The sequence below is a fragment of the Sprattus sprattus genome (assembly GCF_963457725.1).
Source record: "Sprattus sprattus genome assembly, chromosome: 8".
Taxonomy (NCBI): domain Eukaryota; kingdom Metazoa; phylum Chordata; class Actinopteri; order Clupeiformes; family Clupeidae; genus Sprattus; species Sprattus sprattus.
The window spans coordinates 14,564,230-14,589,993 of record NC_137927.1 but is presented as its reverse complement, the minus strand read 5'-3'; the positions used below and the strand labels follow the sequence as shown (position 1 = coordinate 14,589,993).

At 50.9% G+C, this 25,764-nt stretch overlaps 1 protein-coding gene across 2 annotated transcripts in view; it reads right to left on the bottom strand.

Moving 5' to 3' along the window:
• Positions 1–25,764, bottom strand: part of gse1b (Gse1 coiled-coil protein b) — a 172,331-nt gene that overhangs the window by 19,789 nt on the left and 126,778 nt on the right. Inside the window, exons 1-3 of one of the 2 annotated variants that reach the window (XM_080843155.1) lie at positions 18,368–18,494; positions 14,567–14,764; positions 540–739 (exon numbers count right to left, since the gene is read on the bottom strand). In XM_080843155.1, coding sequence (XP_080699281.1) covers positions 540–739; positions 14,567–14,764; positions 18,368–18,401 — 432 coding nt within the window. In that variant the 5' untranslated portion in view covers positions 18,402–18,494. Of the gene's footprint in view, positions 1–539; positions 740–14,566; positions 14,765–18,367; positions 18,495–25,764 lie in introns of those variants that run through there. The other variant, XM_080843156.1, reaches the window with a different exon arrangement.

Below are 25,764 nucleotides of genomic sequence, written 5' to 3'. Positions count from 1 at the left end.
GGGTTCACAGGCGAGCCAAAAAATGAAATGTGTGTTTTTGGGTATGTGCCCAAGTGTGCATCTGTGTTTGCATGTCTGAGTGAGAGAGAGAGAGAGAGAGAGAGAGAGAGAGAGAGAGAGAGAGAGAGAGAGAGTGTGTGAGTGGGAGGGAGTGTGTGAGCGTGTGTGAGTATATGCATGTGTGTGTGCGTGCGTGTGTGAGTATATGCATGTGTGTGTGTGTGTGTGTGTGTGTGTGTGTGTCTGTGTGTGTGTGTGTGTGTGTGTGTGTCTGTGTAGCTCCTTTTGTACTGCAGCTGAGGCACAGAGGGAGCCACTCGCTGCTTTAAAGAAAAGACTTCAAGTGCACCCCTATTGTGCAGGTTGGGGAGCAGAAGAAAGACGGGTTTAGAAAAAAAGGGGAGAGAGATGAACGAGGAGAGCAACACACAGTGGACGGTAGAGAGAGAGAGAGAGAGAGAGAGAGAGAGAGAGAGAGAGAGAGAGAGAGAGAGAGAGAGAGAGAGTTAGCCATTAGCCCTGGAAAGAACAGCTCTCACCTGCCGACTCTCGCTCCTCCAGAGGCCGTTGACTGTCTTGGTGGGGGCGATGGTGACGACGGGTGGGGTGTTGGGGACGCTGTGGCCCCCCGGGGGCACAATGACCGGCCCCATGGGGCCTCGCTTGGGCGTGCTCACCGGGGAGCTGTGATTGGTGGCTGGGGACGAGACCGGAGACGACTCACTGCTGATGGAGGAGCCTGATGCAGGAAGCACAGAAAGAGGTACCAGAGAGAAGATGGAGGGAGAGATAGAGAAGAGGAAGAGTGTGAGGAGGGAGGGAGGGAGAGAGTGAGAGAGAGAGAAGAGGAAGAGTGTGAAGTGGGAGGGAGAAAAAAAAAACAACAGTTAGACATTCATCCCACTTAGCAGAGGGAGAGAAAAGCGCCTCCAGATCCAGTCCTAGTGTTTAAAACAGGAAAATAAACAGCTTCTGATATCCATCAGCAGCCCATGCCTCGATAGAGCTGTCAGATGACTCCAGCAGTTCTGCATCTTGCCACGGTGATCAAAGCGGGCTGTGAAAATCAGACACACACACAGACACACACACACAGACACACACAGACACACACACACACACACACACACACACACACACACACACACACACACACACACACACACACACACACACACACACACACACACTCCCTCAGTGCGGGCGAGACGTGCTGAGACTCGGAGATGATGGCGTACTGAGGACAGGCCATGTTTCATGGCGGCACACACTCAATATCAGAGCCCATAAAACAGCCCACTAAAACAACAGCTGCCTGCATGATGGCCTACATTCAGACCTCACACCACCGCTGTCACTCAAACCTAATTGGCCCAATATAAACCACACACACGCACATATACACACACACACACACACACACACACACACACACACACACACACAATTAAAGAGGAGCAGAGAAATCAAGTCCCAGCAGGTAGATACAGGCTACAGGCTGGTGAATGTGTAAGCTGTTGGGGCGGAATGGCGAGATGGCACCTAAGCATACAGAGCGCTTGGGCAGGAGTCCTGGTCGCTTTTCTTTCCGAGATGGGTGAGGGCACAACAGGCTGAGACAGACAGCATGGCTGAATGGCAACGAGAGAGAGACAGAGAGCAAGAGATGCAAGGCTAAATGTGTGTGTGTGAAGATGAGCAGTGATAGTGAGCAGCACACACACACACACACACACACACACACAGGGCACAGATGGATGGCCCTGGGCAGCCATTAGATAGTGACAGTGATCGGGAGGAGACGTCCCGCGAGACTCCCATTGCAATAGAGTAGTCACACACACACACACACACACACACACACACACACACACACACACACACACACACACACACACACACACACACACACACACACACACACACACACACACACACACACACACACACACACACACACACACACACACACACACACTAAAGAGTCACTGGAGAGACAGAGTGAGAGAGCTGGCCAGGGAGATAGACAGAAAGATGGAGGAAGAGAAAGGAAGGGAGGGAAAAAGAAGAGAGAAAGAGAGACAGATGCTCTCCAGTGGCTCTCCCCCTTCCCTTAGAGAGAGCTGCAGGGCTGGGTCACAGTCTGGTCTCGCGCTTAGCCAATCAGATGCGCTCACTGCATCGCTTATCTCTCTCTCTCTCGCTCTCTCTCTCTCTCTCTTCTTCCTCCTCCTCCTCTCCCTCTCTGACTCTTCCCTTTTGCTTCCTGTTTCTCTGCCCCCCTCCCCTCCATGCCTAACTGTACCTTTGTACATCCTGTTGTCTCTCACCAAATGAAATCTGAGAGTGCCCGTAGGCGCTGTCCGCTGCTTTCACAGTGCCCTTTCTGCTCCTAACAGCATTACTGCCGCAGCACAGACACACACACACACACACACGGTCAAACTAGGTCAAAGTCCTCCAAGCAGCTCTGCTCTCTGCTAATAGCACTGAGTCTGGGGTCTGTGTGTCACATTAGCCTATCTGGATTCACACACACATAACCCACTCACTCACCCACCCACCCACACACACACACACACATAACCCACCCACCCACCCACACACACTAACACACACACACACACACACACACACACACACACACACACCTATAGATATAAGCTCATAATGTATGAGCTGAAGACAGAAGGTTATTACGTGATCATCACGGTGTGTGCTACATATAGGTGTTAGTATGCCAGTGTGTGTGTGTGTGTGTGTGTGTGTGTCTGTGTACGTGTTTAAGCGTGTTTACTTGCACTAGCCTGAGACAGTAAGTACATGCAGAGGAGCCTTCACTCCAAGGTGAAAAAGGACTCTGCGCCTTTAACATTTAAAATATTCAAATCAAGCACCATTTTCTTTTCCTCCTTCTTCTCTCCCCCTGTCCCCCCAGCGTCAGCTGTCTCTGAACGTGGCGTTGCCCTGTGCTCGGAGCGTGTTCAGGGGGCCTTTACAACGCTAAGCTCCGCTCGCTCGGCGGTAGATGCAGATTTCAGCCCATGCCTGACTGAGTCAGCACCAACGAGCTAAGAGGCTCTGACACCTCTCTGTGCAGAAATGGTGTCTTTAAAGCCTGTATTACAACCGCTCTTTCTCTCTCTCTCTCACTCACTCTCTCCATATCGCTCTGTCTCTTAAAACCCGCTCACGCACAACTGATATGTGTGCAATTCTAATACGTTTTTTCTGTGGTTTTTCCACCAACCCTAGCAGCTGCTAAAAATGCATTTTGACCTTCGGCATTGCCCTTCTGGTGGTGGGGGCAGGGGCATCGGAGCACCTGTTGTTGACACCTCCAATGGCACCTCTGACACCCCTCCTACACCTCAGCCTCCGGCACTTCTCCAAATAAAACAGCACTTCCTGTGGAAAGAACCTCACCCATCACCACGACCACCATCTCCTTCCAGCTCTAGTCATACTAGTCACACCCCAAAACCCACAGAATGAAACACACACACACACACACACACACACACACACACACACACACACACACACACACACACACACACACACACACACACACACACACACACACACACACACACACACACACACACACACACACACACACGTCAATTGCTGCTCTGGAGGTGAGGTGAGAGCTTTACATGGTCAGCTAACTGCTTTGGCTCGTTATCAAAGTAAACGACGCCAGCTGAGCTGTGTGGGTCAGGGCGCAGAGAACCGAGTGCCTCTGCACTGGAGCTGCACTGGAGCATCTCCTCGGGGTCTTACCCCCTTCTACCCGTCCACCCGTGAGCTGCATCTACAAGATGGCCCTGGGCATGCGGCTTTCTTGGAGTAGGGAAAGGTAAATGTACAACAGCCCCAGGGGGGGAGGGTGGAATACTGAGAGAGAGTAGGCTCTCACCCATCAGAGAGAAAGAGGGAGGGAGAGAGAGAGAGTGTGAGCGTGAGATGCAATGGGGTTGATCTGCACGACCCCCCACCTCAGGTGCAAACAGCAAAAAGCTGCGTTAAGACCCTTCCACCGCTTTTAAAGCCTGCCTGCTTCGGCAGAGGCGATTAAGTGTTACGTCCCCAAAGAGGTATTGACGTTTTGGAAGGAAAAAGCTTTTAAGGGAGCGCGACGTTGGTGGGGAGTGGAGGAGAGAAGAGGAGAGGAGGCTCACGCTAGACTGTTGGATGCAGTAATTACTAGAGCTGCGGCAAGAGGGACTAAATGCTTGTCATTAAAGATTTACAAGGGCGGATGAAACCTGTGGCTGTTTTTCTCTGTCTCTCTCTCTCTCTCTCTCTCTCTGTCTCTCTCTCTCTCTCTCTCATGCACACCTTTGGAAGAGGAGGAAGACAGCACTCTGTGCCTTATGGATCCATAGGCCAGCGAGGCGCTAATTATCGACCTCCCTCCCTCCCCACTCGCTGGACTCCGATTTCACGGCACTTTCCTGGATGCCCATGTGAAACATATCACACACACATGTCCAACAGTCCTATTCCAACTCCCAGCCGCACACCCGGTTCGATGGGGGAGGGTGGAGGTGTCGACCACAGCAGACAGGTGAAGACATTCCATCAATAGAGGTCATGTGGTTGACCGCTCTACTTAAAATCGCTGCCGTGAACACTTCAGGAATAAAGGGTAGGAGATGGAGCCTGCATTCAATACTGGAAAATCCATTCACAGACCACCTTGGAGGATGGACCGAGAAGAGAGAGAAAGGGAAAGGCGGAAGGAGAGAGAGAGGCGGGCGGAAGAAGAGAGAGAGAGAGGTGGAAGAAGAGAGAGAGGGGGAAGGAGCGAAGGAGAGGTGGAGGGAGAGAGAGAGAGAGGTGGAAAGAGAGAGATGGAAGGAGCGAGGGAGAGATAGAGAAATAGGTGGGGAGACCGAGAGGAGAGGTGGTGACAGGGTGACGCAGGGCGAGACGTGCGGAAGTCTGTCTGGCCCGCACAACAGCAATTAGTGGCCTAATCCCATGAAAGAGGGACATTACTCTCCCCTCGCCGACTCCCTTAATCAATACTCACTCAGCAGCAGCAGCAGAAGCAGCAGCAGCCAGGCAGTTAATACAGCAGCCACAGTGACATGCTGGATTCACTCCCAACTGACACCACCACTGGGGGAGGAGGGGACGGGACGGAGAGAGAAAATGGAGAGAGAGAGAGAGAGAGAGAGAGAGAGAGAGATGGAGAGAGAGAGAGAAGGAGAGAACATGAACAGAATGAGAGCGTCAAAGAGAGAGTAAGTCACCGGAGAGGAGACCAGGCGCATAGGCACCTCCATCAGCGGCCCTCCTCTCACACCAGGAGCTGAACCCCAGCCAGCATCCACCGGAGTTGAGATCAATGGGCGCTGGGAGAGGTCGGCTGTAGCCAAAACACTATTCTGTTAACCAGATGTTAACCAGATGTGCTTTGCTGACATGATAGCCATACACCCAGCGTATGTCCCTCAGGCAAAGGAGGTGTTTCACGCATGGCTCAGGTGAGGATTAGGGCTGGGGTCAGGGGAGCGCTGTGTCTAAGCAGAGACTGGTTCCTGGGGTCCATTAGCCAAGCAGAGCCCTGGTGAGGATAGGTACCCCTCATCAGGTCACATCACATCACATGACACCATTTCACATCGCATCAACCTGCCACTACCTGCCCTGCCGCTTTCACACTCACATTATCCCAGATAAACCCAATCAGTAACAGCCTACTGCTGAGCGCACGCACACACACACACAAACAAATGTACACACACACACACACAAATGGACGCGCACACACAAATGCACACACACACAAATGCACATACACACACACACACACAAAAGCCTGACATGAGCTCAAAGCCTATCATCTGCATTCACACCTTTAGGTTCCTCTCGCTCTGTCCCTGGAACTGGAATCAAAGGAGCACAATAAAGGCTGCGATCCAGCACAGAGACCTGTCACACATACCAGCATGTCCTCTCTCTCTCTCTCTCACACACACACACACACACACACACACACACACACACACACACACACACACACACACACACACACACACACACACACACACACACACACACACACACACACACACACACACACACACACGAGAGTGACAGTGGCAGTGAAAGCGTTAACCACAGACAAAGAGCACAGAGCAGTGGCATGGGCTGCTAAAGAGAATCACCCTCATCCAAGGATAAATCTCTCTCTCTCACTCCCTCCCTCCCTCATTCTTTCCCTCCCTCCCTCCCTCCCTCCCTCTCCCTCTCTCTTTCTCTTTCTCTCACACGCTCCATCTTTCTCTCTCGCTCTCTCTCTTGCTCTCTGTTTTAGCATAGCCTTCCTCTTGTTTGCTCCTTCACCAATTCCCTTTACGGTTTGTTGCCTTTTTACAATTTTACACCCCTTCCCTTTCTTTCTCTCTCTCTCTCTCTCTCTCTCTCTCTCTCTGAAGGTTTGCTGTAGGTGGAGAGAGAAGCAGGACACACTGAATAATTCAGCAGGAGCAGAGCTATAAGCAGGTGGAGACAGGGAGAGAGAGAGAGAGAGAGAGAGAGAGAGAAAGAGAGATCTTTCTCTCTCGTTTAATTCTGCTCTCATTGTGCCCAGCGGCGGCATTAATGCCCTAAACCAGGCCCCTGTTCCTCATCGGAGCCCTCTTCCCTCTTCACCTCCAGGCACTTATCTGTTTCACTCATCTCCTCCACTCTGCCCCCGCCTTTCTGCTCTCCTCTCCTCTCCTCTCCTCTCATCTCCTTTCCTTTCCTCTGCTCTCCTCTCCTCTGTTCCCCTCTCCTCTGTTCCCCTCTCCTCTGTTCCCCTCTCCTCTGTTCCCCTCTCCTCTCCTCTGTTCTCCTCTCCTCTCCTCTCCTCTCCTCTGTTCTCTTCTCCTCTCCTCTGTCTCATCCTGTTTTCCCTTCATCACCGTCTCATCCTTTCTTCTTCTCCTCCGCCACCCTCTTCCTTCCTCTCCCCTCCTCTCCCCTTCTTTTCCTCTCCTCTCCCTCCCCTACCTTTCCTCTCCTCCTCTCCACTACCAGCTCAAATCTCCAGTTGCCCTGCGCATCGGATCTGTCAGGCAAGCATCCATTTTTTATGCATACATTTACAACACTTACAGGCAGTTTAAAGCTGGGGGAGCTGGCCTCTGGAAGCCCCGCAAGATGTCAGGGAAACAAGAACAGGGCAGCACGGGAGGGGTGGGGGTGAGGGGGCAGGAGGGGGGCGGGGCTGTTTGGAAGAGGGCATGAGCAGCTTTCCCCTGTGGGGCCGTTATTTGCTCTTCTCTTCTTCAAACCTCTGCCTTGCAAAGACGCTGTTCACCATTATTCCTAGGCAACGCAGTCCACATCAATTAATTCTCTCCATCCCCCCCCCCCCACCCCCACCATCCACACTCTCTCTCTTTCTCTCACCCTCCACCTCCCAACATATCCCCTAGGGGCTAACCCCCGCCCGACCCACACACAAATACATCAACTCCCACCACACCATCCAGCCAAGCCACATCCGACATCCCCGCCCCACAGCGATGCACGTCCCTCAAATTCCTGGAGGACCGGCGTCGCCGTGATCATGACTTGGCTGCTGCCATGGCCGCCCCAGTGGCAGATGGGATCCCAATGATACGTGACCCCCCACCCACCCCCCCTCCCTCCCTCCCTCCTTTAGTAAACTGGTGTCATTTTGCAAAATGCTAATGCCATTAAAATCTATTCAGTGTGTGGGTGTGTGGGTGTGTGAGTGTGTGCGTGTGTGTTTGTGGTTGTGCATGTGTTACTGAGCTTTGCACTATCACTGCTAAAGCTAGCACAGGAAATCGAGTCAATCGCAGGCATGACTACAGCCAAGAGGCCAGGCAGCTTCCTGTAGTGAGAAACCAGCACTGGGTCTGAACCACACTAGCGAGCGCCACTTCCTTTGCTCATGACAACAGCCCAGCCAGCACACCCCAGCAAACTGCACTCCACTACAGGCAAAAGGCATGCAGCTTCTACCGCCCCAACAACCCCCCCCCCCCCCACACACACACACACACACACACACACACTTTCTCTCTCTCACACACACACACTTGGCTTTTCCTGGATGGAGGGTACAGAGACAGAAGAGGGAGGGTAGATAAGAGGGAAGGAGGGAGAGGGAGAGAGAGAGGGAAGAAGTGGAGAAGGAGGGGGAGGAGAGCTGCCTGTGACTGTGTGTGTGTGTGTGTGTGTGTGTGTGTGTGTGTGTGTGTGTGTGTGTGTGTGTGTCTCTTTATGATTAATGGGCAGGCCTGCTCTCTGTCGGCTCCTCCATTAGGGGAAGCTCGCTCACTCTCTCTCTCATTCTCTCTATCGCTCTCTCCCTCTTTCTCTCTATCCCTCTCTCTCTCCTTGTTGTGCTCACTGCATGACCGCCCAAGCTAGGCTGCAATGAGAGAAGGGGGGTGCCCGCTGCATTCAAGCACGCACACACAAACTTGCATGTACACACACACACACACACACGCCTTTGCACAGACAAGCCACACACAAACACTCCCAACACACACACACACACACACAGAGTGACAAGCTGTTCCTCATCCCCTACCCACCTGCCTCAAACACACACACACACACACACACACACCACACACACACACCACACACACACACACACACACACACACACACACTTCTCTCCTTCCTCCAACCTCGCGGCCTGCATTAGAACAACATCAGCACTTAATTAAACAGCCCATTTCACACCTGGTGTGCATAGCACTGCTCCGACAATCCTCCCTCCATATGCTGCCTCCGGCCACGCTCGGCCTGCGCAGCACAAAGCACGCTGCTCTAATCTGCATCAGCCAGGGGAGGGGTGCAATCTGTGTGTGTGTGTGTGTGTGTGTGTGTGTGTGTGTGTGTCCTGAAGACATGTAGTTGAAGAGGTGAGTGTGTTAACTTGCGAGGATGTGGGTGTTGTCCATTGTATGTGTGGTAAGTGACATGCGGTTAATGTGTTTGTGGGAGTTTGAGAGTGATTGTGTGAGTGTGTATGCAATTATAAGAACATGAGCGATAATTTATCTGTGTGTTTGTTTGTGTGTGTGTTTGTGCATTGTGTTTGTGCATTGTGTGTGTGTTTGTGCATTGTGTGTGTGTTTCAGTTTGTGTGTGTGTGAAGGGGGGGTGGTAGCCTGTGTACTGCAGACGAGGAAGTAAACATTAAGTGGTGATTTTGGTGTGTGGCGCTTCTGTCTGTGTGTGTGTGTGTGTGTGTGTGTGTGTGTGTGTGTGTGTGATGGTGGGGTTTCGGGGACACGCTGTGCTCCAAGGCATTTTGCCTGAGGGGTGCAGACAGACAGCCTGTGTGTGTGAGGGGGAGAGAGAGAGAGAGAGAGAGAGAGAGAGAGAAGGAGAGAGAGCTAGTGTGTGTGTCTAGGGCTCTGTATGTGTGTGTGCGTGTAGTCCAAGCTCCAGATGGAGGGGGTCACGCTTGCCTGGCCCTGCTCCCTGAGCCGGGGCTGTGGGCTCACAACAACAGGGCAACACCCCCAGGGTAGCCTCGCCTAACAGCACTGACCCCCACAGAAGGCAGCAGTCGTTCACTCACTCCCTCCCCGCCCAACCATCCCTCTCTCTCTCCCTTCTTCTCTCGCTCTATCGCTCCATCCCTCTCTTTGAGTTTGCATCTCAGCCTATTTCCTATCTTCCTTTCTCTGCTTCTCCCTCTCCATCTCCATCTACCTTTCTCTATCCTTCTCGTCCGGCCGGCCGTCCCTCTGTCCGTCTGTCCGTCCGCCCGCCCGTCCACCCACACGCCTGCCTGTCTATCTCTAACCCATTCTTCTCCGTGTGGCGTCTAAATACATCATACATCTGGTGCACAAGAGCAATCTGCCAATAGCCATCAGCCCAGCTGATGAATCACCACACCGCACAGCACCACAGCCAGACACAGAGCCTGTGGCAGACCAGTAGCACAGCTCTCCTAAATCTATCTGCCTCTGGACCTGCAGCTCTAGTCACCTCCTATCCACACTTGATGGCTCATCGGAGACTCGTTTAGTGATCCGAGGATGAGATGAAAGATGAAGAGAGAGAAAATGAGAAAGTGTCTGTTACTCTGACGAAATGTATTGAGTGAGTGAATCGTGTGTGTCTGCGTGTGTGTGTGATGTGTGTGCTACTCATGGCCTGGAGAAGACACACACACACACACGGCATCCTTGCGCGCTCCTCCCATTAATCAGCCCCTTCAATCCTGACTGATAACTAACTGGCTCTCTGATTCATTATGCACGAGAGGGAGAGTGAGTCAGGGAGCGAGTATGAAGTATTTATGCAGAGTTGTGGAATGTGTGTGTGTGTGCGCGCTACTCATGGCAGAGCGTGGAAATCTGACCAATGATGAGGCTTAAAAGCAAATCTGCCTCCATTTGGATTAAAGGGCCAGAGTCATGACACGCAAGTCCCCCGAGGGCGGAAGGGCAGAGAGAGAGAGAGAGAGAGAGAGAGAGAGAGAGAGAGAGAGAGAGAGAAAGAGAGAAAAAGAGATAAAGAGACAGAGAGAGAAAGAGCACAGACAACAGGAGCAGATGCTAAGAGGCTAACGACTTCCAGGCACCATAGGGATTACACTGCTGACACTGCTTTCGTGTGTGTGTGTGTGTGTGTGTGTGTGTCTGTTTGTTTGTATGTGTGTGCGCGTGCGTGCGTGTATTAACATCTTAGCACCGGGGCACATGCAAGCACCTCTCGCCCACTTCCGACTATAAATACTCATTTTTGGAGACAGCAGTCTGGCTTCCACGAGGAGGCCCCACGCTCTACCTGTCGTCACCCAGGATCAGCGCCCCTGCTGGGGGTCACCATCTGTCCAGCGTCCCCCTCCCTTCCATCACTCTCCAGCCCCACCCTTCCACTCCACTCCACTCTCCCCAGGTCGCAGCCAGCCAGTCTGGACAAATGACTCATGCCATCCCCTGTTTCCTCTGCCCACCTACAGCACTCTTCCATAGCACAAAACAACTAGCAGCTGGAGAGGTTTGGCAGCTTGTGTGTGTGTGTGTTTTTTTTTCAGGATATTTTTTGTTCTTGATGCTTAATCATAGCGTGTGTCTTCCCCCACAAGCTGTTTTTACTCACCACCCACGGCCACTTAGAAGTAGACTGGGACGTAGCCTCTCTTGCAGAGACATGACACCATGGCCTGCCCACGGACAATACAGCCAAGAATACAACCAGGAGTGGCCACACACACACACACACACACACACACACACAAACTGCATGTATATATATATATATATATATATATATATATATATATATATATATATAGAAATATATACACACACACACACACACACACACACATATATACACACATACATAGATAAACACACACATTACTCCTGTAAAACACCTACAGATACCTCAGATTTCTTCAAACATAAGTACCCACAGGCATGAATACGAACACACACAGCCTGCTGGTTAAACACACCCACAGTACAATGATCCTAATGCACAGACAAAGACATCTTTTTTCCCCCAGACACACAACCTGAAGATGGGCCTTGTGAACGTGTCGCTCTGACTCGTAACACAGTGTGCTGCTTCCGGAACACACTGCAGATTTGTCGCCCCCACTGGAAGATTACAAGTGATAGTATCGTCTCATAGTGCGTTTTCCTTTTCTCTCAAACACCACAACCCCCACTTCAAAGGCATTCAAGGAAAAACAAACACACACTCTCTTAGAAAAACACATGTACACACACACACACAGACACACACATACACCCATGTAAACACACACACACACACACACACACACGCGCAAATACACACATCTGCCACAAAAGAAAGGGATCCAGCCTTTGTGTGGGGGCGTGTGGTAAAAGAGAGTGAGTGTGCGAGACAGAAAGAACAAAAAGGAGAAAGATAGCGTGAGAGATACAGACAGGCAGACAGATAGATAGAAAGAGAGAGAGAGAGCGAGAAAGAGAGCGAGAGTGAGTGTGGATTTGTTAAAGACTGGGGCTGCTCTCCTTCATAGCACAGTAAATCACAGGGCCAGGCACTGATTTCTCTGTGAGAGGGATGGAGCGAGGGACAGAGAAAGAGAGAGAGACAGAGAGAGGGAGGGATGGATGGGAGAATCAGTACAAGCAGTGCCCTCTCACTGCCACCGCTCGATTAAGAGAGAGAGAGAGAGAGAGAGAGGGAGAGAGGAAGACAGACAGGGTGGCAGAGACAGAGACAGAGAGAAGAGTGTGAGAGACAAAAGAGTGGAAGAGAGAGAGAGATGGGATAGGAGACAAATGGCTGAAGAAACAGATTAAAAAATCCATCCCTGGTGGGAGAAAGAGAGAGGGAGGGAATGCAGGGAACGGGGCCGCTCAAGTATGTTTGGACGTGGGGGCTAGAGGCGGAGTTGACTGCCTCAGTGTGTGTGTGTGTGTGTGTGTGTGTGTATGTGTGTGTATGTTCGTGTATGTGTGGTAATCTTGTGTGTGTGTGTGTGTGTGTGTGTGTGTGATGGAGACCAGTGCTCCTCTCTCTGCTGGGAGTCTCTCCAGGGGTCCGGAGCCGCTGTGGTTGGATGGAGGCACTAACTCAAGCCTGCTGTGTCCCCCACACCCCCTCTACAGCTAGGGCAGACCTGAACACCCCCTTCCCCACACACAGTCCCTAGCACGGAGGTGGGTGAAAATATGTGTGTGTGTGTGTGTATGTATGTGTGTGTGTGTGTGTGTGTCTAGGGGGAGGGATTGCAGCCCTCCCAGTCTGGTTGTCAACATTATCACTAGGACCCCTGGAGAGAGCTTGTTTAGAGGAAAGCGCTGAGGGCATGAGGTGGTATCGAGGAAGAGCACCTTAAACACACACACACACACACACACACACACACAGCAATGCTGTATGGTGGTCAGTGGTGCATACCAACATCCACACTCACTTCCAGGGCAGACTGACACACAGTAAAGACAAAGCCACTGCATTCACTCATCACAGACAACCAGATGGGTGCAAACACAAACACACACAGACACACACTCAGGATTCCTCATATTGTTTTGTTTTAACTATGGACACACACACACACACACACACACACACACACACGCACACACACACAAAGAGGTGGGGAGGATGCAGGAGCCGTTGACTGGGCTCCAGTGAGTCCTAACAGGGGGAGGTTGTTTATTTCCTTTAGTCTGCTAGCAGTTCACAGAGCAGACCCCTGCCCCTTACACCCACGCCTGACTGAGTCCCCAGCACACAGACACACAGACACACACAGACAGACACACACAGACAGACACACACAGACAGACACACACACAGACACAGACACACACACACACACACACATTGAGACGGGCTTCCATTCTGATGAGGCTTTTCTGTACGCTTCTGAACCATGACCGGAACAGCTGAACCAGCGACCCAAGCACTCTCTCTAACACACACACACACTGATGCGCATGTGTGTACACACACTCACACACTTAACAAAATGATCTGCCCACTACTACTGTGCTGCAGCATTTAGACAACCCTCTCTACAATTCCGCACCCAAGCACCCTTGTCCTCTCTCACATCGCTCATCACAGACACCACTACTACACCCCTTATCACAGACCCCACTCATCACAGACCCCACTCATCACAGACCCCACTCATCACAGACCCCACTCATCACAGACCCCACTCATCACAGACCCCACTCATCACAGACACCACTCATCACAGATGCCACTCATCACAGACCCCACTCATCACAGACCCCACTCATCACAGACATCCCTCATCACAGACATCCCTCATCACAGACATCCCTCATCACAGACATCCCTCATCACAGACACCACTCATCACAGACACCACTCTCTCATCCCTCATCACAGACGCCACTCTCACATCCCCTCATCACAGACACCACTCATCCATCACAGACACCACTCATCACAGACACAACTCTCACATCCCTCATCACAGATGCCACTCCAGCTCTCACTCCCACACTCATCAGGTATCCCTCAGCCACGCCAGTAGGGCGTGTGATAAGGGATTCAGGCTCAGACAGTATCTCCCAGTCCCCCCCCCCCCCCCCCCCACAAATCAAATGAAAAGATCTTTCCCAATAAACAGCAGCAAACCCTCTCCCCCAGCTCTTGATAGAACCTGCTGGAGGACCGAGGCCATGGTAAACAACCCAGTCAGCCCCTTAAGTGGGTCACTGAGCCCGACCCGCTCCCCTCGTCACCCCCTGGGCCAAGTCTCCCTGGAGACGACGTTTTAATTCAATCCAGTGTGAATACCACTTAAGGGGCTATTAGCGACTCCAAAAAGAGAGACACCGACAGCCATCTTAACCCCCACCTGCATCCTCCACTCAGCCGGAAGACAGAGAGAGAGAAAGAGACAGAGAGAGAGACAGAGAGAGAGAGAGAGAGAGAGAACAGCCACTGGCCACAAAAGAACCCGGTGTCTTGGGACAGCTGTGGCAGGATGGAGGGGTGAGGGGGTCAGGGGGTAAAGGTGAAGGGTCAGGGTTAGTAAAGGGTGGGGGTGAGGGGTGGGACGCACCTCTGGGTTCCTCGGCCTGTTTGGCCAGCTTGCGGAGGGCGGCAGCGAATCCGGAGTGGGCCGACTGGGCTGCCGGGCTTCCATTGGGCACGATGGAGCCGTTGAGGGGCGACGGAGTGAGGGGGCTGACTGTTGCCGTGGTGCGCGTTGCCGTAGAGATCATTCCTAAGGAAGGTGACTTTGGCTCATGGCTCATGCCTGGAGGAAAAGAGTGGCAAACAAAAAATACAAAAAAAAGAGGGAGAGGGAGAGAGAGAGAAAAGATGAGTGCCACAGGATGTGAGGGGGTGTGTTATTACCTCTTCACAAGAGCACAGTCAGCCATGGAGTCAGTCAGTCAGTCAGTCAGTGTTGAGTCACGCAGTGAATAACCAGCCCTAGGGTTAAAGACTCACGCACTGTGTGTGAATGTGCTTTTCTAAGAAGAGCCACAGTCTGGACTAACACATACACATACACATACACATGCACACGCATACACACACACACACACACACACACACACACACACACACACACACACACACACACACACACACACACACCCACAGTCACACAGGATGACAGCTGTGGGTGGGGGGTCAGAGGTTATGCCCAAGGTCAGGCAGCCCTTGGCCCGATGAGGGGCCAAGTCGATGTCTGTGTGTGTGTGTGTGTGTGTGCGTGGGGGGAGTTTGGAGAGTTGGAGGGGTGTCTGTTTGCCCTAGATGCACGCATCCAGCAGTGCCTTTGTTTCCACAGCAACCCAGCTATGCCCTCTCCTGCTCAGTCTGGTCATATACTCACAAACATACCCTTACAACAACCCACACACACAAACAACCTTCCAACCACACACAAACACACACACACACACAAACACACTATTCCCACAGCCTGACAGCAGCAGACAGGACACATTAGCCTCAATTGTCAGCACCGCCATCGCTATTATCCCCATAACCACCGTCACTGCAGTCACCATCGCCCCTATTATCAGCATCATCATAATCATCACAGTCACCACCACCACACACCCTGCCATCACCGTCTCCTCTCTGACACAGGGATGGAATGTGACAAAAGCTCCTCCATTCATCCCCCAGCTCTAACCTCCTCCGGAACCAGCACGCATGGTCAGGGCACAGTGTACTCATCGCTAACCATCACTGCATACTACAACCGCGCCACAAACTTGCCAGCAGCATCTTGATCGAGGTGGAGGTGGAGGTGGTGGTGTGTGTGTTCATGCAGGAAGCAGCTTACAATCATGTGGTGGGGTCTGTGGGATGGTAGGTCTTTGTTTACACACTAGTGTCCTGATTCAATAGGCCTGTGAGAGGAGTTTGCCTAGCGTTATACACCATAAATGCTTGCACGTGCGCATGCGTGTGCGTGTCGAGTGTGTGTGTGTGTGTGTGTGTGTGTGTGTGTGTGTGTGTGTGTATTGCATGCTAGGCTGACAGAGGGTCAAGTCTGTGGCTTTAGCTAAGGCAATGGGCTGTAACCTGTAACCTGCGCCAAAACTGCTACAAAAACAAACGTGACTTGACATTTCTTATGCCACTGCTAGCTCAATGAGTAATACAACTCCAATCAAACTGACAGTATGAATACATCTTCAACCTGTGGCTGACGACTCACCACCAGCCTGCCAACTTTCGGGGATTTCATAGAGCGACACTGATCCAAGAACTGCCTCCCGTCCCGTGTAACACTAGGGGGCTACCCCATGGTGAACTGCGAAAAATTACACTCCCTCCCAGAGACGAGGGGGTTCCCGGTAAAGAATGGCTGAAAAGCACTCACTCGCACACATGGATTTCCAGGAGATCATGGATCACCGGCATGCGCTGGGAACTTGTGTGAGAAAGTACAGGCGTGGTGTGAGAGCATGAGGTGAAAGCTCCTCAACCCCTTCTCAACTCTTCTCTTCTCTCCTTCTCTTCCCTCCTTTTCCTTCTGTTTATTTGTCATCTATCTTCCCTTCTGTCCTCCTCTCGTCTCTAGTCCTGACACATTGAGTGACCCAAGCTGCTGCATGGACATTTTTCCACCAACCTCCCTTTCAAACACACACACACTCACAAACACACACACACACACACACACACACACATCTTTTTTAGGGTGAGGGATTTACGGGCGTTGGCGTTGGCACTGAGCTCTGGAGGAGTGGTGTAAGGGGACACCAGCGCGACAAGCCAGGCGGAATCCCTGAGCTTCAAGTTGCACATGCGCCCGGAGGCTCACTGCACTGCTGTCACACACTGGCACAGTTAACGAGCTGCCACACACACATATACACACACACACACAGAATGGGGTCATGGCAGGGTCAAGCCACACACACTACCACACTGCCTCCATGGCGAAGCTGATTCCATGTGTTGTTGCCAATTGATTGGTGTTAGTATCAGTTCACTAAGTGCTTAATATAGGAGAAACCCTACAGGGCACTGGTGTTCAAAAAGATAAAAAGACCCAAAACAAAATGGAATAAACAGACTGAAAGAGACAGAGAGCGAAAGAATGAATCAGTCATTCTTCTCTCACTTCTGACTGGCTGATGAAAAGTTGGCTGAAGGTGTTATTTGTGAGGTAGCTGTTAGGAAAGTACAGCCTGTTTTTCTGTTTGGGTTTGTCTATGTGTGTGTGTGTGTGTTTATGTGTGTGTGTGTGTGTGTTTATGTGTGTGTGTGTATGTGTGTTTATGTGCGGTGTGTGTGAGGAGGGGATTGGTGGGAAAGGTGATGTTTCCCCAGCACTATGGGGCTTACCTCTGTTTCACCCAGTGCACTATGCCTGAACCTTCCAGAGCAATTAATAATGAAATTAACAATGCCACTGCTGCTGCTAGACCGTCAACTCAACCCCCCCCCCCCCCCCTCCACACACACACACACACACACACACACACACACACACTAACCCCCCATACATGTATTCAAATTACTGTAAGGGGGCACAATCTACTTGACACACAGATCACCCATTCACAGAGGTGCCCTCAGAAACTAATAAACACAGACAGAAACACATCACAATACACACACACACACACACACACACACACACACACCACACCACCTCATAGCCATCGTAATCATACATGCATGATTACTGTGAGAGGACAGAAACTCAGTTAACTATCTAAGACCCTGATCATTAATTCAGATACCCTCAGAGACTAACTAACACACACACACACACCCACACACACACACACACACACACACACACACACACACACACAATTCATTATCCCATCGTAGTATCTCTTATAAGGGGACAGCTAACAACACACAGAGACACAAACATACACAGTCCACCACCCACACTGACTGGTACACACCACACACATGCGAAGCACACATACAACCCACTCAAACACAATGAATTACACAGGCACACAGTGAATGGGAAAGAGCCAGCACAAGCACTCTTTCCCAGAGCTGAGGCACAGAGAAGAGAAGAGATGAAAAGAGAACACACAGTTTCACAGCGACACACAGTAGCCGAGGACCGCTCCGAGAAACCACCTCACAAGTCGACACCAATTCGAGAACAGCCGAGTAGCCAGAAGAAGAAGAAAAAAAAAAAGGAACTTCTCCGGAATGGCACGAGAGCAAATGTTCAGACAGCAAATGTTCAGTGCCTGGTCAGCCAGCTTCAGCCAAGGCAATAAAACACTCACGTTCAACATCCCCCCCCTCCACACACACACACACACACACTCACACACACAACACACACACACACACACACACAAAACAAGGACCCCCCTCAGAGTAAAGGACGAGAAAAGCGGCGTCTGCTTACTGCACAAAGGACTGGAGCTGCCTCTGTCTCCCATCGCTGCATCTTCAGCCAAGCCCAGCGCTTAAAGAGAGCCAAGGGAAACACCATTTTTTTCCCTCCTCTCCTCTTCTTTTCTCTTCTCTTTTTCTGTTTCTCCCTCTCCCTCTTTCTCTCTCTCCCTCTCTCGCGGTCTCTGTAGCTCCCTCGCGCTCAGTCTCTCCCTCTTCACAAAGACCGTTTGGAGCTTATCTAACAAAGCAACACACCACACACACACACACACACACACGCACACGCTCTGCCTATCTCCCTCTCTCTCTCTCTCTCTCTCGTGCTCGCTCACTCGCTCGTTCCTTCTCCCTCCCTCTGCCTCTCTCGCTCTCCTTTCTCTCTCTCTCTCTTTCTCTCTCTCTCTCTCCCTCTCTCTCTCTCTCCCTCCCTCTCTCTCGCCTAGTGAAAACAGAAATTCTCAGCGTAGCAGCTGCTGCAATGTCACATGACCTCCCCCTCCTCCTCCTCCTCCCCCTCTTTCCCCTCTCAACCTATAATTCCTCAGCCATTCTGAGATAACAGAGGCATGCACATGCTGCCAGGGGGAGGAGAGAGAGAGGGAGAGAGAGAGAGAGAGAGAGAGAGAGAGAGAGAGAGAGAGAGAGAGAGAGAGAGAGAGAGAGAGAGAGAGAGAGAGAGAGAGGGGGGGGGGGAGCGAGGGAAGGAGGCGGAGGGAGAGAAAGAGGGGGTGGCTGCCCCTGCGTGTCAGCTGCCTCCTCTTCCACATGGCCCTTGTGACCACACTGACCCCCCTTGAAGTAAGAAGAGAGGGAGAGAGAGAGAGAGAGAGAGAGAGAACTCTTGTCATGTCAATAAAGCCTTTTCAATTGAAAAAAAAATTGGGAGAGGGAGAAAGACCGAAAGGAAGAGAGGGAGAAGGCGGGGTGTTAAAAATTGTGACATGCGTGCACTTTCCCCACCACCTCTCTCTCGCTCTCTTTCTGTGTGTATGTGTGTGTGTATGTGTGTGTGTATGTGTGTGTGTGTGTTTGTGTTTGAGAGTGTGTGACTGTATCTGAGGAAAGATAGAGCCTTGGGCAGAGGTGGAGGCTTGTTCTGGCGTGCCGTTACTAAGACCTTGCCCCGCAACAACCTCCTCTCCTTCTCCCTAAACCCACGTCCCTGCCCCACCTTACACACACACACAAACACACACCACTTAAAAATCCTTATACCCAGGGTGTGACTAGGAAAACACACACTCACTTCTCTCTCTTTCTATCTTTTAAACACACACACACACACACACACCTCCAGTGAGACAAATGAATTTCCAGATACAACACCTGAGCTAGCCCTGACTTACGAGGAGTGGGGATGACTCATCGCGCTACACTCCTGGCCCAGGCGATGACAGACAGGTGTCAATCTCGCCACCGCCCACGTAAGTCTAGACAGCTGCTGACTGGCATGAACCTAGCCTGCATCCGCCCCTTATCTGACCAGAGTCCGCCACTCTCCGGGCCAATTACACCAAACCCACTGAAGTCTCAACCAGCGCACAGGGAAGCCTCAAAAGCATATATTAACCGACTCCCTCCACCTCAGCGTGACTGTTTGACTCTCCACAGGCTGTTAGATGGGAGATACAGACATCTGTCCACCACACATACCATCAGGTATGTACACATGTATGTAAATCAGAAGGTGATTGAAAAATGTATGAAAATCCCAGGTAGACTGCCCCCTAGTGACAAGGCACATTAATGTCACTGCTTAATTTCTGTCGCAAAAAAAACAAAAACACCCATCTATTTATCAAAGGATGGGATTTTAGAGTCTTTAGACGTCAGATGTAAGCATGAGGCAGGTAGAAAAAAACTAAAAAGTCTGCATTCATTTTAATATGACATTTAATTCCATTAATTCAGCAGCGTGAAGTGTGGTGGGGCGTAGATGTGAGCAAAGCTGCCTCTGTAGTCATGTTGTGTCTGTTGGGCAAGGCAGCAGTCGGATGGGAAAATAGCCCTGGGAGAACCATGATGATCTAATCAACGACAGCCTAAACGGACGCACCATGACTGAGCAATAATGAAGCCAGCATGAACACACCACATGATGGGGAGAGAGAGAGTGCACAGTTTCTCTCTCTCTCTCTCTCTCTCTCTCTCTCTCTCTCTAAGACACACACATAGGAGAGAAGATCCATCCCTAAGGTATGTGAGTACGTAGGGGAAGAAAGAACACCCAACACCATTTTGGCTCCTCCAGTGTCAGCCAACATGACGAATGACCACAATCAACCGCCAAGCAGTATCTCCACCAGTCCCCCCCCCCCCCCCCCCCCCTTCTCCCCCACTCTCTCTCTCTTGACCTCTGACTGATTAGGTTCTCTGACATTGCCTTCCAGTCCCCCTCCCCCCTTCCTGTTGCCATCCTCCTCTCCTGCCTCTTCCGGTATTCTCTCTCTATCTTTCCCTGAGGTGGCTGTGTCGTCTTGTGATTCTTCCTCTTCTCCACCAGAGGGAGCTGTAGGACATGCTATCAGACAAAGGGATCTCCTGCTTCTGGTCCTGAGCTGCTCATCTCTGCCAACACATCACAATGTTTCTACTGACCAGAACCACACACTCATTGTGGGCCTGCGGTCTGAGAGGCTGACCCCTACAAAAAGAAAAAACCCTTCACTGGCGGTCGGTCAGTGATGCTGTCCTGTGTCAGAGCCTCAATACACATAGACACATAAACAAACACTTCTCTGTAAACAAAACACATTTCGACAAATAGATACCCTCTCCCTCTACAGTATACACCAGAGTGTGGTATGTGTCGAGACATCTGTCTGTTGATAAGCCTTTCACACACACACACACACACACACACACACACACACACACACACACACACACACACACACACACACACACACACACACACACACACACACACACACACACACACACAGGGAGAGAGTAAATCCCTTCGGGCTCCGATGTGCCCCGGTCCACTGTTGAGATAATGCAGGGAGGCTTTCCAGGCAGTTAATCTTTAACCAGGAAGAGATTTGCCTATCAGCTTGTTAAAAGAAGAGCATGTGGCTATCTCCTGTAATTCAGCCTCCTATCACTCTACCTGGCCAGAGAGAGAGAGAGAGAGAGAGAGAGAGAGAGAGAGGGAGAGAGAGAGGGACGGAAATAGGGAGAGAGAGAGAGAGAGAGGGAGAGAGAGAGAGTGAGAAGAAAAAGACATATCCATCCTTTCCCCTTGAAGTGCAGACAGCCTACAAACACACATTTACACACAGTGCCACATCAAAGGAAAACATCTGTGTGTATGTGTGTGTGTGAGTGTTTGTGTGTGTGCATGCGTGTGTTTGTGTGTGTGAGCTAGGCAGAGTAGTGTGCGACTAAAGAACAGAGCTGGACTAAGTGTATATATGACTGATTGAGTGGAGTGTGTGTTTGTGTGTATGTTTGAGTGTGTGCGTGAAATAGTGAAAATGTGTGTGTGTGTGTGTATATATGTGTGTGTGTGTGTGTGAAAGAGTGTAGATGTGTGTGTGAGAGAGAGAGTGTATATGTGTGGTGGGTGTGTGTTTGTGCGTGTGAAAGAGTGTAGATGTGTGTGTGTGTGTGTGTGTGTGTGTGTGTGTGTGTGTGTGAGTGAGTGAGAGAGAACGTGTAGATGTGTGCATGAGCCAGTTCACATCCCTGCCTGCCTGTACTCTATCATTACACCCCAGGCTTGTATCCAGCTCCATTAAAGAGCTGCAGCCGACAGTGGGGGAGCCATTACAGCCCAGCATACAGCACAGCCCCTCACCACTCTCCCCTGACCCTCGACACACACACACACACCACACACACACACACACACACACACACAAACACTCCCCATCCTGACACCACCTACACACACTGAAAAGCACACCCTCACAGAGAGTCTCTCTCTCTACTCATAGCCAGTGAGACCCTCTCCTGAACCAACTGGACACAGTTTGCACAAGCACATGAAATATGTCTGCTCCACACACACACCCGGTCCAAACAAGTCTGGTAATTTAAAAGACTCCTGTACAGCTGTGTCTGCATTAGCAAAGGCTGCTTTTCCCTGTTTGAGCAGCAGCAGGGGCTCTACCTTTGTCACACACACACACACACACACACACACACACACACACACACACACACACACACACACACACACAGAAAGCCAACCATAGGGAGGTTTGCTTTCAGAGAATAGGAGTGTGTTTCACAACACATCTCACACAGCGATGAATCCATCGTATTGTCGACGTTCGCACCTCTCATCACGTCTTTTTAGATAAATGAGTGTGTTTGTGTGAGATGTGTGTGTGTGAGAGAGAGAGATTTATTACCCACACATTTGCTCTGGGATACTGAGGTGGTACGGTAAACACAAGAGGCCACATGTGACAAACAAGTGGTACGAGCCTGAAGACAAACACACACAAACGCACACACACACACACACACAGACACACACACAGACATAAACACACACACACACAGACACACACACACACTTCAGTATCCTAACCACGCTACCAACACCATAGGGGATGGAGGGGCCTGACTTTGCATGACTAGCCTAATCTATATGCTCTTTATGTGGGGAGGCTTGGCACTGCATCCCCCTTCTGTGCTGAAGGTGTTGGAGGAGGTTAGCCCTGTCCCAGCTGTTAGGGTGAGCGTGTCCAGCAGGCAAGAGACCCAGAGCGCTGGCCACAGCCTGGGCCGAGTGGGCTTCAAGCCCGGACACCACACCTGCTTCTGGGCCTGCCCTGTCCATATGCAGCCTCTACACCTCCCCTGACTCTCTACTTCTCTTTCAGACTCCATCTCTTTTACACACACACACACACACACACACACACACACACACACACACACACACACACACACACACACACACACACACACACACACACACACACACACACACACACACACACACACACACACACACACACACACACACACACACACAGCGCAACTTGTCTGACATTCTCAGCGGGGTTCGTGCCATTTGACAACAGAACAATATATTAAGTACCTTAATTCTCCTTGTTCAGCTAATTTAGGCTCACATTTTACCGCGCGCTTGAGGGGGAAGCCTCGTCCAAACCACATCAAACATACAGAGGCTGAAACTACTGAGGAGTTTTCCATAATGATGGTTTTATTTTCACACTGGAAAAGCAACAACGTTCTAGCCAGCTAACAAAGCACTGCTATACGTATTACCCTAATGAGGGCACAATTATTGCATTGCGGCTCACCTTCCTTTCATCCTGTGTGTGTGTGTGCGTGTGTGAGTGTGTGAAAGTGTCTGAAAGTGTGTGTGTGTGTGTGAAAGAGAAATCACAAAAAAAGCCTATTGAGGTGGTTCTCTTTCTCCTCGTTCTGTCTTCCTACTTGTCTGCCCTGGTTCTGGTTATCAGCGTGTCCCTGTGCTCGGTGGCAGAGTGGAGCCCCTGCCCTGCTTGCCTCCTGCATTAGCAGGTGAAGAGCCACTGCTAATCACAGCTCTGATGCTGCCTGCCGTCTGCTAATTACCTCCAACCCCATCCGCTGCCAGAGCCCTGGACACACACATGCGAAACACACACACACACACACACACACACACACACACACACACACACAGAGAGACACACAAATACCCTTTCTCCGACTATCTCTCTCTCTCTCTCACACACACACACACACACACACACACACACACACACTCACACAAATGCGCTCTCTCACTCACACACGCCCCAATTACAGACTAATAGCCTGGCTGCTTCTTCGACACATGACAACCAGAGGTGGGGGGTGGTGTGTGTGTGTGTGTGTATGTTTGTGTGTAAAGAGGGTGGGGAGACTGAGATGGCACAGCAGAGACACACATATCTCTCTCATAGAGATAGTGAGAATGTGCAGAAAAGCATTGACTCAGTGTGTGTGTTTGTGTCGACTGCATGTGTGCATGTCAGAGAGAGTGAGAACAAAATGAAAGAGAGAGAGGAAAGGAAAGAAAAGAGAGAGAGAGCACGAGAGAGAGGGCGTGCGAGAGAGAGAGAGAGAGAGAGAGCGAGAGTGCGAGAGAGAGAGAGAAAGAAAGAGAAAGAGCAAGAGTGTGTGTGTGTGTGTGTCTGTGTGTGTGTGTGTGTGTGTGTGTGTGTGTCTGCATGTGTGTGTAAACAAGTTCCTACAGCATCAATGAATGATTGCTGGAATGGCTCATTTATGCAGAGACAATAGCTGCCCTGACTGAAGAATAAGACCAGCACTTGCACCAACAAAGGCCAGGCCTGTGTGTTTACCTCAACCAATGACAGCAAGAGCTTGCCAAGCATTCAACTGCCTGGTCAGGGAAGCCGAATAAACTGGAAGAGAATTCTGGGTATCGTAGTGAAAAGGCACTCGAGCCTTGGCTGGTTGTGAATACGGGTACACAACAACAGGCATTAGACCGTTAAATACTGCTGGAAAGGGAGGAGAATGCATGCAAGGTATTTTAGCTATGCTACTGCCCTAATCCATGCACAAATAAACAAGAGAGCACACACACACACACACACACAGCTCAAACACTGAATGACACACACACACACACACACACCATATGACATTCAGCTGATCTGGCAGCTGCTTGTGGCTCTTCCAGGCAGTTAATAATGAAGGCTTTCTCCTGTTTATTCACCCTGCAGAGACCTCCCAGCCTCCATCACTCTCTCTGTGTGTATATGCTTCCGTGTGTGTGTGTGGGGGTTTGTGTGTGTGTGTGTGTCTGTCTCACTAACACCAAATGCACCACCAGAAGACAGCAAGTCTTGTCCGTCTGCATGCCTGCGTACAATTGCACTATTGATCAGTATGTCTCTCAATGGAAATGTTTTAGTCCACCCTATCAGTCAATATATCTCAGTATGTCTTTCTGTGTGTCTGAGTGTATATGTACATGTGAAAGGGAGGGCCACACAAGCACCCCAGACAGGCTGACTGCCCCCATAGGGTGGGGTGGGGCTCCACCCTGGCCCCCTGCCAGCCATGGGGGAGGCTTAACTCCCCAGAGCCTGGAAATGATCCTAAATGAACTGCTGGCAACTGCCTGCAAGGCTGCAGATGAAATGAGAGGGCCACAGTTTAATTATTTGGGGGGAAATTAGCTGTGATTGATACTACGCTTTAATGGCCACGGCCTTGGGTTCAACTACCCAGTGGTGGCGAGCGGACTTCAAACACTTCGCGAGTGTGTGCACTCTGACATGCTGACCAAAAAAAAAAAGAAGAAAAAAAAACACAATCGTGTGCGCACACACACACAAACACACACACACACACACACACACTGGAACATGTTCAGTCCACAAGCTCTCCGCCAAGGGCTTTGTGAACTTTGCTGTGTGTTTC